Source organism: Formica exsecta, unplaced genomic scaffold, assembly GCF_003651465.1.
Source record: "Formica exsecta isolate Colony F162 unplaced genomic scaffold, ASM365146v1 scaffold871, whole genome shotgun sequence".
In the NCBI taxonomy this organism is placed as follows: domain Eukaryota; kingdom Metazoa; phylum Arthropoda; class Insecta; order Hymenoptera; family Formicidae; genus Formica; species Formica exsecta.
The window spans coordinates 293,198-304,760 of record NW_021853643.1 but is presented as its reverse complement, the minus strand read 5'-3'; the positions used below and the strand labels follow the sequence as shown (position 1 = coordinate 304,760).

The window sequence follows — 11,563 nt, the reverse complement described above, 5'->3', positions numbered from 1 at the left end:
TCCCTACATATATGTATTGTTTAAAGCTAGAAATAAAAAAAATTGTTTCTGTCTTGACAATGAGTAACTTTTTCAATGCATATCCTTTTCCTCTAAACCTACGTACAATATTCTTGTATACATTTGATTTATTTATATTATCAGTTTTTTTTTCGTTTTCTCTGTACCTTGTGTTTTGTGGCATCATTTATCTCTTATTTTTGATACAATATTGATTTGTGTTTATCTTTAATCTTAAATCGATATGTTGATATACATCGATCCAAATTATTGGAACGATTATTTTTACGAATTTCTTTCTTTAATTTCGATGGATAACAATCATGATTCGTACAATGCAGGAAAAAATACCATTCATGAAGTAGTGAGACCCATTGACGAATATGGGTTTTACGACACCGTAGACTTCAAGCATCACGACTACGTTGCGATGGAGAGATTCTTGAAGGAGCTGAATGCGAATTATCCAAATATCACGAGACTCTACAGTATAGGCTCCTCCGTGCAGGGCCGCGAGCTTTACGTTATGGAAGTCACAAAAGATCCTGGCAAGCACAGTCCCGAGAAACCTGAAGTGAAATACGTCGGAAATATGCATGGAAACGAGGTGGTCGGCCGAGAAATGCTGCTGCTGTTACTGAAGTATCTTTGCGAGAATTATGGCACCGATGAGAGAGTCACGCGGCTAGTAGAGGCTGTTAGACTGCATGTATTACCGAGCATGAATCCTGATGGATACGAGATCTCCAAGGAAGGCGACGTGGACGGGATCAAGGGCAGAGCAAACGCGAAGAATGTGGATCTCAATAGGAACTTTCCCGATCGCTATGAAGTTAACGATGTACGTTCTCTTCACTTTATCGCCTAATCGTGTATATATATTCAATTTCTCCGTTTAACTCTTATCGTCTTAACGATTTATACGATCGAAACAGGCCTTACGTTGATGTATCTTTTATAGCTCAATCAGCATCAGGAGCCCGAGACCAAGGCGGTAATGCATTGGATAGCAAGAATTCCATTTGTACTCTCCGCCAATCTTCACGGAGGAGCGTTGGTCGCAAATTATCCTTACGACAACGGTCCGCAAGAATTCGTCGCGAATCCGAGCCCGGATAACGATGTCTTCAAGATGTTGGCGCTGACGTACTCCAACGCTCATCCGCGCATGCATCTCGGGCAACCATGTCCACCGTTGGTAAAAGGCAGCAAGACGCTTCTTGACGAACGTTTCCCCGATGGAATAACGAACGGCGCCGCCTGGTATCCCGTACCTGGTGGCATGCAGGATTACAATTACTTGAAGAGCAACGATTTCGAGCTCACCTTGGAAATCGGATGCACAAAGTACCCAAACGCTAGCGACTTGCCGAATTACTGGCTGGAGAACAGGGAGCCACTTCTACGTTTCATCGAGATGGTATGGCCTTTTTTTTTTTTTTTTTTTAAGAAGAACATAATCTGATATCAATAGGTTTTTTTACAAATAAAGGTTAAATGTTATATATTAATAAATGTTATACATATAATTTTCTCACAGTCTCGCAAAGGCGTACACGGTATGGTGAGTTCGTCCATCGGCACTCCTATACCCCACGCGAGGATCTCAGTGGAAGGTATAAAGCATAACATTTACACCACCGAAGGGGGTGATTATTGGCGACTGCTAGTACCGGGACGATATAATGTGACTGTCAGCGCGATAGGATACGAGAGCCTCACGCAGGACGTCAACGTACCCCCATATAATGAAAAAATCGGAGACGGAGAAACGACTTTGGACTTTACATTAATGCGCGATGATCCTTTACATTGGTATAATTATATTTATTTAAAATATATACTTTTCGAGATTTAACTTGGCGATATGAAAGATTGATGTATATTCAATAAGGTGGAAAACTCGACTGGTGTATAACTTCATGAATGAATCTCTCAAATAACTTTTCTAAAGATGTTTTTCTTCCTCGGATTGGGATCTTTTTCGAGGAGATCATTCAAGCAAACTTTGACGGAAGATAAAAAATGCTGCATATTTCTTTAAGTTGTTATATATACATTTCTTTTATCTCTATCATTTATAAAAGAGAGAGAAGAAATGTATCCCCAGAAAGTCGAGAGAAATATCAAGAAAATCTTAAAAGATTCGATTCTATAGAGATATATCTCTTACAGGTCATCCGCATATGACTTTGGTTTAAGAGCAAACTTGCAGAATGGTTACTTGAAAAATTCTGACTTGAGCGCCAGATTCAGTCAATTAGAAAATCATCAACCTGATATTGCGGAATTTATAGCCGGTGATTCATTGATTAGTATGGCCATTCATTCGCTGAAGATCACGCATAATGTGAGTTTGATTTCGAGCGATGGTATATTGCTTATATTCTGTTAATTGCGTATTGTCCGTTCAATTTAAGACTGCATTTTTCAGATGGGATCACCTGACGAGAATAAGTTCCATATCGCGTTGGTGGGAGGATTGTTCGCTTCTCAGCCAGCGGGTAGGGAGATTCTATTACGTTTGGCAACACATATTCTCATGGGAAATAAAATTGGAAATCCGCCGATCCAAAGGATACTAGATAACGCTTTATTGCACTTTATTCCGGGTATCGATCCGGCATTCGATAACATAGAAGAGAGTAAGGATTGCAATCCCACGGTTAGAAATGAAGTGGGAATTAAGTTGTTATCGGAGAACAATACTAAGCAAACGGATATAATTACGAATGCGTTTGAGAAAATGTTACAGACTGAAGATTACGACGTCGTCGTGATATTAGGAGGCGGGGCATCGCAAATCAGGTAACATAATGTATAACGTGATTGTGAATAAATACATATCTTTTAAAAAATTTTATTCTTTTTGATCAATTTTTATTTTTCAAGTTATTCCAACGACGACCTAAAGACATTTAAAATTCTCGCCGAGAATTACGAGCACTCGAGACTCAAAGAAATATGCAGTTATTCCAACAACAGTACACAACGCTTGACGAATTTCATACAGCATGTATACAATATATCTGCGGTAGGTGTAATTAATATAAAAATTGTCGAATATTTAGCTATTCTTGTTTTATCACCAAGTATTTAAATATGTTGTTTCTTTGCGTGTGTAGATGAGCATAAGTCTGTCGTGTTGTAACTATCCGCCCGCAGACTCGATCCCTATCATCTGGCGTGAGAATCTAGGACCGCTTATGGAACTTTTGCAGAATCTTGCGAGCGGAATTCGCGCGACGGTGATGAACGAACGCGGCGCGCCACTTCGTGGGGCCAGCGTTAAGCTAGGAAAGAGAAGCTACGGTGTGTCACGTAACATGGCTTATTTCAAGATGATATTGGTACCTGGCGAATATACGTTAACCGTTTCCTGCGAGGGATACGACATGCAAACGTTAAAGGTTTCCGTGCGACAGCAAAGTGTAACAGATATCAATATTAGGATGATACAGAAAAATGCGACGCAACTCGACACAGCAGATCGTAATCAAGTAGCTGAGAAGTTGAGCTTCGTAAATCGAGTCTTGAGCGACTTGAATATCAAGTATCCGCGACAAACGACTTTGCACACTATCGGTAGGACCGCGAAGGGTAGCGAGATAATGTGCCTCGAGATCGGTTCCGAGAATGACCGGATAGAGCGATCGTCAATCATATTCTCAGCCGGTGTGCTACGAGCGGATCCGGTCACGTCTGGAGTACTCTTGCATCTTGCTTCGTATCTCCTGGACAATTCTAAAAAGAACGCCACGATCGCACGTTACATCGATGACTTTTCTATATACATAGCTCCGGATTTCTCGCCTGATTTTAACGCGAATCTCACCTGCGCATCACCGCCATCGGATGGTTCGCGACAATTTCCGATTCACGATAAGCTTGACAATGAAGCGGCTACGATCGCGAATTGGTTCAGAAACATTAACGCTGTGTTGGCCGTGAATTTGAATAGCGGATCGCGGCACATAGAGATTCCGTTCGGTCGCGAGTACGGAACGATGGATGAACAAAGATACAAAAGCGCCGACGAAGATTTATTGCGACATTTAGCATCATTGTACGCTGATGCAAGAACAGATAAGTTGTCCGAGAGTTCGAAATGCGAGCGAAATTCGAATATCGGCGACAATAGCGTGATACACGCAGGGATGGGAATCGGCAGAAATCATCCTCTGATGGATTACATCTATTTCAATACAAATACCGTGATGATGGACGTGTACATTACCTGCTGCACTACCGATCACTCGAGCGCCGTGTGGGAGCAGAATAAAGCCAGTTTACTGGCTTGCATACAAGAGCTGAACAAAGATGTAAGAGGATATGTCACCAATGAAGACGACGAGCCGATTGTGGATGTTGTTTTGTCTTACGATAGATCGCCCCATGTGATTAAAAACGGCAAGTCAGGCTTCTATTCCATTCTATTGCCGCCCGGAAATCACAATGTAACAGCTACCGCGCCCGGATATCACGAGGAAACCAAACTCTTCTCCATGCACTCATTCGAAACGAGGAAATATTCGAGATTGATGTTCAAGCTCATCCGTGACGACAATATCATAGGGATACCAAGACTAGTATTCATTATGATAACAGGTAAATATCAGAATTACGAGATATTTACCGAACGGGAATAATTAAAGATGTGAAATGAAAAAGATATCGTTAAATGATTTATTCTCAATATAAATTTTTAACATAATGCAACATAATCCTATTGCAGGTATGATATGCTTCGGTATCGTATTGTGCTGCATATATATCTGCACGAGATGCCAATCTTCGGAAGACTCGGAGAAAAGCAGAAAAGGATACGCGTTCAGTTTATTAAAGGACGGCGGTAGCTTTTTCGACGATGACGAGAAGGAAATTGTGATATTTCGAAGACCAACAGACGGTAGTAATTATTTTTATTGCACATACTACGATTCAAAATAATCTTACAAATCTCAATATGTACACAAAAATGCTAATTTTTATTTATCTTAATGTAGGGAATTCTCCGAATGATAATGAAGTTACAAGGCCGTATTTCGACGACGACAATAGCTCCGAGGACGGCAGCGATTTAGAGTTTATTCGGCCCGAGCTAGAGTGGAGCGATAAAATACCAAGGCAAACGTGATAACAAATTTTTTCGTACAATATACAGTTTTTTACATTGCGATAAATATAGCAGCTTTAAAATAAGAATTAACTAAATGTAATTAAACAAATATAGCGAAGTGGAAATAATTTAATTTATGAAAACAAGAACTAGGGTCCAAGTATGAAATATGTACTTATATACGTATATTAGATCTGTGCTATATTTGGAACAACGCATGAGAAAACACATTATTATTAGTATACAAATGTTTCGATCGTGTTTAATTTGGTCATATTTTTATAAATATCTAAAAATTCGAAAAATAGATTAGTTTTATAAAGGAACATAAAAAATGGTATAAGAGTATGTAAATATCAGAAAATTTTATACTGGAATTTTAAATGAGATTAGAAAAGTGCAGAAAGGGAAAGAGCTTTTTAGATTGTTAATTTTTAATTGTTAAGAATAGATATACAATGAGAGAATAACACATCATGTCAATATTATAAAGGAGGTTATATAGGAGATAAAGAATTTATCTAATGCAATACGTAATGCAAAATGTTATCATGATTTCATATTCTGCATCAAACGAGAATTATTCAACGCATTTTATTGTACATAAAATTTTGTAAATTAAAATGTTTAACAACGAATTATATATAAATTTCATCCTTAAAGCCAATTATGCAAGCATAAAAATATAATACTATTTCTTATCTCTTAATTTCCAAAAATTTCTCCATTAGGACTTTACTTCGTCAATCAGCTAATAAAAACCCAAGAAAAGAAAAAACTTCCCTATGAAATGTATCTGTCACATGCATGTACCGATTTACGAGGCTTATTATTATATCGAATATAAAGAATTTCTAAAATCTCTTTCGAGGATTCTAGAAATGCTCTATCCAATTAATACGTTTGACAAATATTTATTTGCACAAATGTAATCTCGCCATGCAGTAATGTGCGAGATGGGAAAAAAATCAAAATGTCTGCCACCAAGTTTTAAGCCAGCATATCATGAGTTCCATGGAATGAACAATGGTAGACGTTCGTGCAATTGTTCAGTAAAATCACTGTAAAAAAAGTAAAACAAACTTATCATCGCCTCGTTTTCTATAGGAAGAATGGCAAGTTTAGAGAGCGACGAGAACGTATATAGAAGTCGGTCCGCTTAATTATGGGAAACCTGTTGATACATACTTTTGTCATGTTGCAAAGGCAGTGTCAAGTTAATTCAGGCACGACAACATATCATTTAATGTTAATAATGTCAATCATTTAATATCAATCTTAACCGATAATAATACATTTGTATATTAGATACAAAATAATTATCAGAGATAGTTATAGAATATTACAGATATCATATTTTATAAAAATAAAAGTAAAATAGTAATTTATTAAATGGTCTAATTTAATTTTCATATAAAAAATATTTATTGTAAAACAAATTTATAAGGAAACTTATCACCTATTATATTAAAGTGTTGTATCCTTTGATTATTTGCGTACATGCATATTAATTGTGTACATGCTGCATTTACTGAACATCATCCTCATCTCTATCGTCTCGTCTCGTATATTGCGGCTTTTCAAAACCTTTTACACATTCTTCTGTGATATGACAGGACACTATATCACTTTCTGGAATTTCAAACATAGGTTCCAAAAGTAAAGACTCAATTATCGCTCGTAAACCTCGCGCACCCGTTTTTCTTTCCATTGCCAGAGAGGCGATTGCATTCAATGCGTTCATGTCAAACGTTAACTCCACCTGTGTATTGTATGGAAATTGAACATATAATTTATAATTATTAATCTGTAATTTAAAGACAAATTTAATTGATTATTCAAATATACCTTATCCATTGAAAACAACATCTGATACTGAGGAATAATAGCATTCTTCGGTTCGGTGAGAATTCTCGCTAGCATATCTCTATCGAGAGAGCGAAAAGGCACGAGTACGGGAAATCTGCCGATGAACTCGGGTATCATTCCGAAATCGACGAGATCTTTGATCTCGACCTGCTGCAGCATGTCTTCGTCCTTATTGTTCCTCTCAATTAAAAGTGTCATATTGGTGATATCGGCCAAAATATCGTTTGGGTTCTTAGCCGTGGACGCAGCACCAATCCCTTTTTTCAATTTGCGTTGCGCAATTAGCCTATCCAAGCCACTATAAGCGCCCGACGCAATAAAAAGAATATCTGTCGTATCCACTGTCTTGTCCTGCACATTAAAATTATACACATACTTGTTCGATTGGAAATTTACAATCTTCCCTTCCAACAGCTGCAGTAATTACTGCTGCACACCTTCACCAGCCACATCTCGCTCTTTTGTAGTTACAGCTTTGATCTTGTCCACCTCATCCAAGAAAATAATACCCATTTGAGCATGTTCTACTACGAAATGAGCATGCTGAAGCAGCTTTGCTATGATGCTGTCAACATCCGCACCATAATAACCCGATTGCGTAAGACTGCTACAATCGCAGATGGCAAACGGAACGTTTAGGTATTGCGCTATCGTCTGCGCGAGTAACGTTTTACCGGAACCCGTAGGGCCAAGCATCATTATGTTGCTCTTTACCAATTTCAGTTGATGTTGCTTGCTATCTAATACAGTTGACTTGGGTGTTGATTGACTGCTCGTGTTTTGCTTGCCTCCTGAGTCCATAAACTTAGTGTGATGAACTGTGTGAATGTTATGTAAATACTAAAATCCATTTGCTTAAAATGATTTATCTACCAAATTTAGAGACTAATAGTTTATAACTATCATACATGATAGTATAGTGTACTATAGTATATTTTTTTCTACAGGAGAGCTCAATAAATGCTGGAAATATTGCTTTTTCAGAATACAAACTGAATTGTACTTTTTAAATTATCTAGATTTTTCACCTTAATTTTTTCCTTCGATTTCATAATACATGATAAATTTTGAATATAATAGAAATAAGTTTCATAATATTGGAACACCTTATAATATTGAGGCATTGCTATTTATATGACTTAGAATTTCTGTGAATAAAGATATGATTCACTTTTTACATACTGGTCGGATTAATGTTGGTTTGCATCTGCGAGGTTTGTACTGGCAGATTGTTGTTAATTCGCTTGTAATGATTGTAAACAGCAACACTCAGTACTTTCTTAGCATACTCTTGACCGACAACATGTTCATTCAGATATTCATATATCTGAAAATATGATTTTGCATCACTGCAAACTATTTTTTCTTATCCAACTAAAGATATATTTAAAATCTTCCAACTTTTTTTATTTTAAAATATCTATATAATTCTGAGAATTAAATAATCAAAAGATTACAATTATCTACCTTTCTTGGAGATGGAAGTGGCTTCCTACAGAATCCTTGCTCATTATTCTGTAAACACATTTAATCATATTGGTGACATACAAACAATACTTAGTATTATAATTTATATATGATTCTAATGATAAAAAATTTACAGATGATAAAACTATGTTAGTCATATCACTCATAAATTATAATTTAACAGATTGTTGAATAATTTTTTTAAAAAGAGTTTATCTAACGATAATAAATAATGCAAAATGTTACCATGATTTTATATTCTGTATCAGAATGATTAGACGGGAATTATTTACTCAGCACACTTTGTTATACAAAAAGTACGTATATTGAAATGCTCTTTGTAACGAGAATTATAAGTTTAAAATATCTTTTAAAATATCTAATTTTTTTTATACAGTATTTTTATACAGTATAAAGATAAAATAAAATATCTCTTCTTTCAAAGCTTCTTTAGAATTTCCTTTGTTATATACATAGAATGTGGAAAAGTTTTAGTACACACTATGTCCGATATCCGACATATAATGTTTAATATCCACCTCAATTTTCAATGCGTAGTCTGATACGGGCTATAGAAAACTTTTGTTTCTAAATCTCAAAATATATTGATAATTAAAATTTTTTGTTTGCTTTGTTAAATGCAGCCAATAGCATTGTCGTTTTGTGAAAAAACGGGACCTCCCCATTAGATATTACTTCATCCAGCTTCACCAATCTGGTGCCGATAAAAACCCAAAGAGAGAAGATGGAGAAAGAACATTATAAAACGTTTGTCCAATGTACCGATTGGCTATTGGATGAAGAATTTCTAGGGTCTCTATCAAAGTTCTAGGGCCGTGTTCCAAAATTCACTTGCTAGTACTGGAAATCTATAATATATGTTACGTGAACTATAGATTTCCAGTACTGGTAATGAATTTTGGAATACGGCCGTAATCTCATCTTAAAATAATGCGTGGGTGAAGGAAAAACCACAATGGCTGCCACCAAGTTACGAGCCGTTGTAAAAGCTCCGTGATGTAAACGGAGGAAAAACAATTCGCGAATGTTTAGTAAAACGAATTCGTTGACCTGTTTCCTGTAGAAAGAATGGCGGGTTTAGAAGGCTACGAGAGCGTATATCGAGGTCGGTCCGTTAGGTCGTGGGAGATGAATGCGCCCTATCCACAAAAGTATCATGGTCGAGAGGTTATCCGTCCTCTAGATATACCTGTTATGCATCCTCTGGCAGAAGACAATCCGCCGATCGTCGACGATGGTGAGTTTTCTTTTTTTCATCATCGTTTTTTTAGAATATGTTGATTGACTGGATTTGTTCGATATTTTGTAAATAAATATCGCGCTCGCGATCGTTACTTTTAATTCTACTACTTATAATTCTTTGTTACTGTCAAGCGGCGATTCTTTCTCTTCAAACATTTGTTTTTATGCAAAAAGATATTGAATGAATGTATTTTTATCGAAATTTAAATGGAACAGGTTAAACCAATCATTTACCAAATTTGCAACTCTTGTATTTGATAAACTTATTTACTTATTTTCCAGATACCACTCTGAGCAAGTATGTGGGATTAGGTTGTGGATTGGCGAGCTTAATTACAGGAAATCTGTTAATACACCCTTTTGTGGTATTGCGAAGACAGTGTCAAGTTAATCCAGGCGCAACAAAATATCATTTAATGCCCATAACTTTAGTTCCAGTAATAGTACGTTTACATCAGACTCAAGGTATAAATACACTGTGGAAAGGAATCGGTTCAGTGTTACTTGTGAGAGGCATGACATTGGCAGTTGAGGATTTGATTTCAAAGATCACGCCGTGGCCAAAGTAAGGTGATCGTTGAATAATAATGCTTTGTATCTTGTAGTGTTTTTGAAAAGATTTCTATAAAATAGTCTTCTTAAAACTCGATATTTAATTATAGGAAGATTACTTGTAACAGCTCTTTGAAAGCATTTGGCCAACATATCCTTCTCAAATGGTAAATATAAGAATGTATATTGATGTAAATTAATATTGCATAATTTAGTAATTAATTTATTAACACATTTATTGTATATGATCTTACATTTTATAGTGTCTCCATAGCTATAGTGACCCCTTTTTATTCTGCGTCGCTTGTGGAGACAGTTCAGTCTGAGATTGCTTCTGAATGTCCTGGAATCCTGGATGTTTTTCGTGATGGTGCAATCCGCTTACTGGATGTATGTAATAAGGGTAGACTTCTTCCTATTTATGCCCTCGTACCGCCTACTATAGTTTATGAAGTATCAAAATATCTTTTTACTCTAATTGTGAGAGGAGTATCTAGTCGAATTATGCACGTCAGACATAAACATTCACAGGAGGCAAGAGTATGTATCTAATTGATTTTTTTTTAAATATGTTTTTGAGTAATACGTATCTGCAGAAGCGTTATTTTATTTCAGGGCGCATACAGTAAAGATTTACTATCTGAAAGTGTTGTCCAAGATATAGAAATGCAATCTATCCTTATATCGACATGTGCTGCGGATGTCGTGTTTTATCCCCTTGAAACTGTTATTCATCGATTACATCTTCAAGGTACCCGCACCATTATTGATAACTTAGACACCGGAAGAAGTGTTACACCATTATTAACCGGATATAGCAGTGCGGCCGATTGTTATCGTACTATAATTTCGACCGAAGGACCACTTGGTTTGTATAAAGGATTTGGTGCTCTTATTATGCAATTTGCGGTACATTTCATTGTATTGCGTACGACGAAATGGCTTTTGACAGAATTAGGCACGATGCTGATGCCGAAACCTAAGTCAATAAAGCCACAGAAATCTCCATATTATAATGAAATATAAAAAAAGACTAACATTTGTAACAAAATATTGTAAAATATATATACGGAATTATTTATTAAATTCTAACAAAGATAATTTCTATCACTTTAATGATTCTGATGAATTTAGATTTCGCAGTTGTTTTCATAATTTTTTTCCGTTTTGTTACTGGTAACAAAATATTCGAAAGTGTAAATTGTGTGCATTGTTTTCTATCTCTATATTGTACGTTTTACAAGCGCAATACAAATTAAATAAAAGATTAAATAAATCTATATAATATATAAA

At 36.0% G+C, this 11,563-nt stretch overlaps 2 protein-coding genes and 1 pseudogene across 3 annotated transcripts in view; 2 read left to right on the top strand and 1 right to left on the bottom strand.

Annotated features, from left to right (window-relative positions):
* The window catches only part of LOC115244802 (carboxypeptidase D-like), a 10,247-nt gene extending 4,362 nt beyond the window's left edge, over positions 1–5,885 (top strand). Inside the window, exons 7-15 of one of the 2 annotated variants that reach the window (XM_029822744.1) lie at positions 342–841; positions 962–1,420; positions 1,541–1,815; positions 2,176–2,350; positions 2,435–2,808; positions 2,893–3,034; positions 3,126–4,608; positions 4,736–4,912; positions 5,007–5,885. In XM_029822744.1, coding sequence (XP_029678604.1) covers positions 342–841; positions 962–1,420; positions 1,541–1,815; positions 2,176–2,350; positions 2,435–2,808; positions 2,893–3,034; positions 3,126–4,608; positions 4,736–4,912; positions 5,007–5,137 — 3,716 coding nt within the window. In that variant the 3' untranslated portion in view covers positions 5,138–5,885. The remainder of the gene's footprint in view (positions 1–341; positions 842–961; positions 1,421–1,540; positions 1,816–2,175; positions 2,351–2,434; positions 2,809–2,892; positions 3,035–3,125; positions 4,609–4,735; positions 4,913–5,006) is intronic. The other variant, XM_029822745.1, reaches the window with a different exon arrangement.
* A 481-nt stretch (positions 5,886–6,366) lies between these two features.
* On the bottom strand, positions 6,367–9,015 carry LOC115244803 (annotated as a pseudogene).
* Positions 9,016–9,404: 389 nt separating this feature from the next.
* Positions 9,405–11,559, top strand: LOC115244809 (solute carrier family 25 member 46-like). Its single transcript, XM_029822758.1, has 5 exons — positions 9,405–9,713; positions 10,001–10,283; positions 10,381–10,437; positions 10,534–10,810; positions 10,886–11,559. Exons 1-5 carry the CDS (start codon positions 9,545–9,547, stop codon positions 11,294–11,296), a joined length of 1,197 nt encoding a protein of 398 aa, XP_029678618.1. The 5' UTR covers positions 9,405–9,544; the 3' UTR covers positions 11,297–11,559.
* Positions 11,560–11,563: the final 4 nt, after the last annotated feature.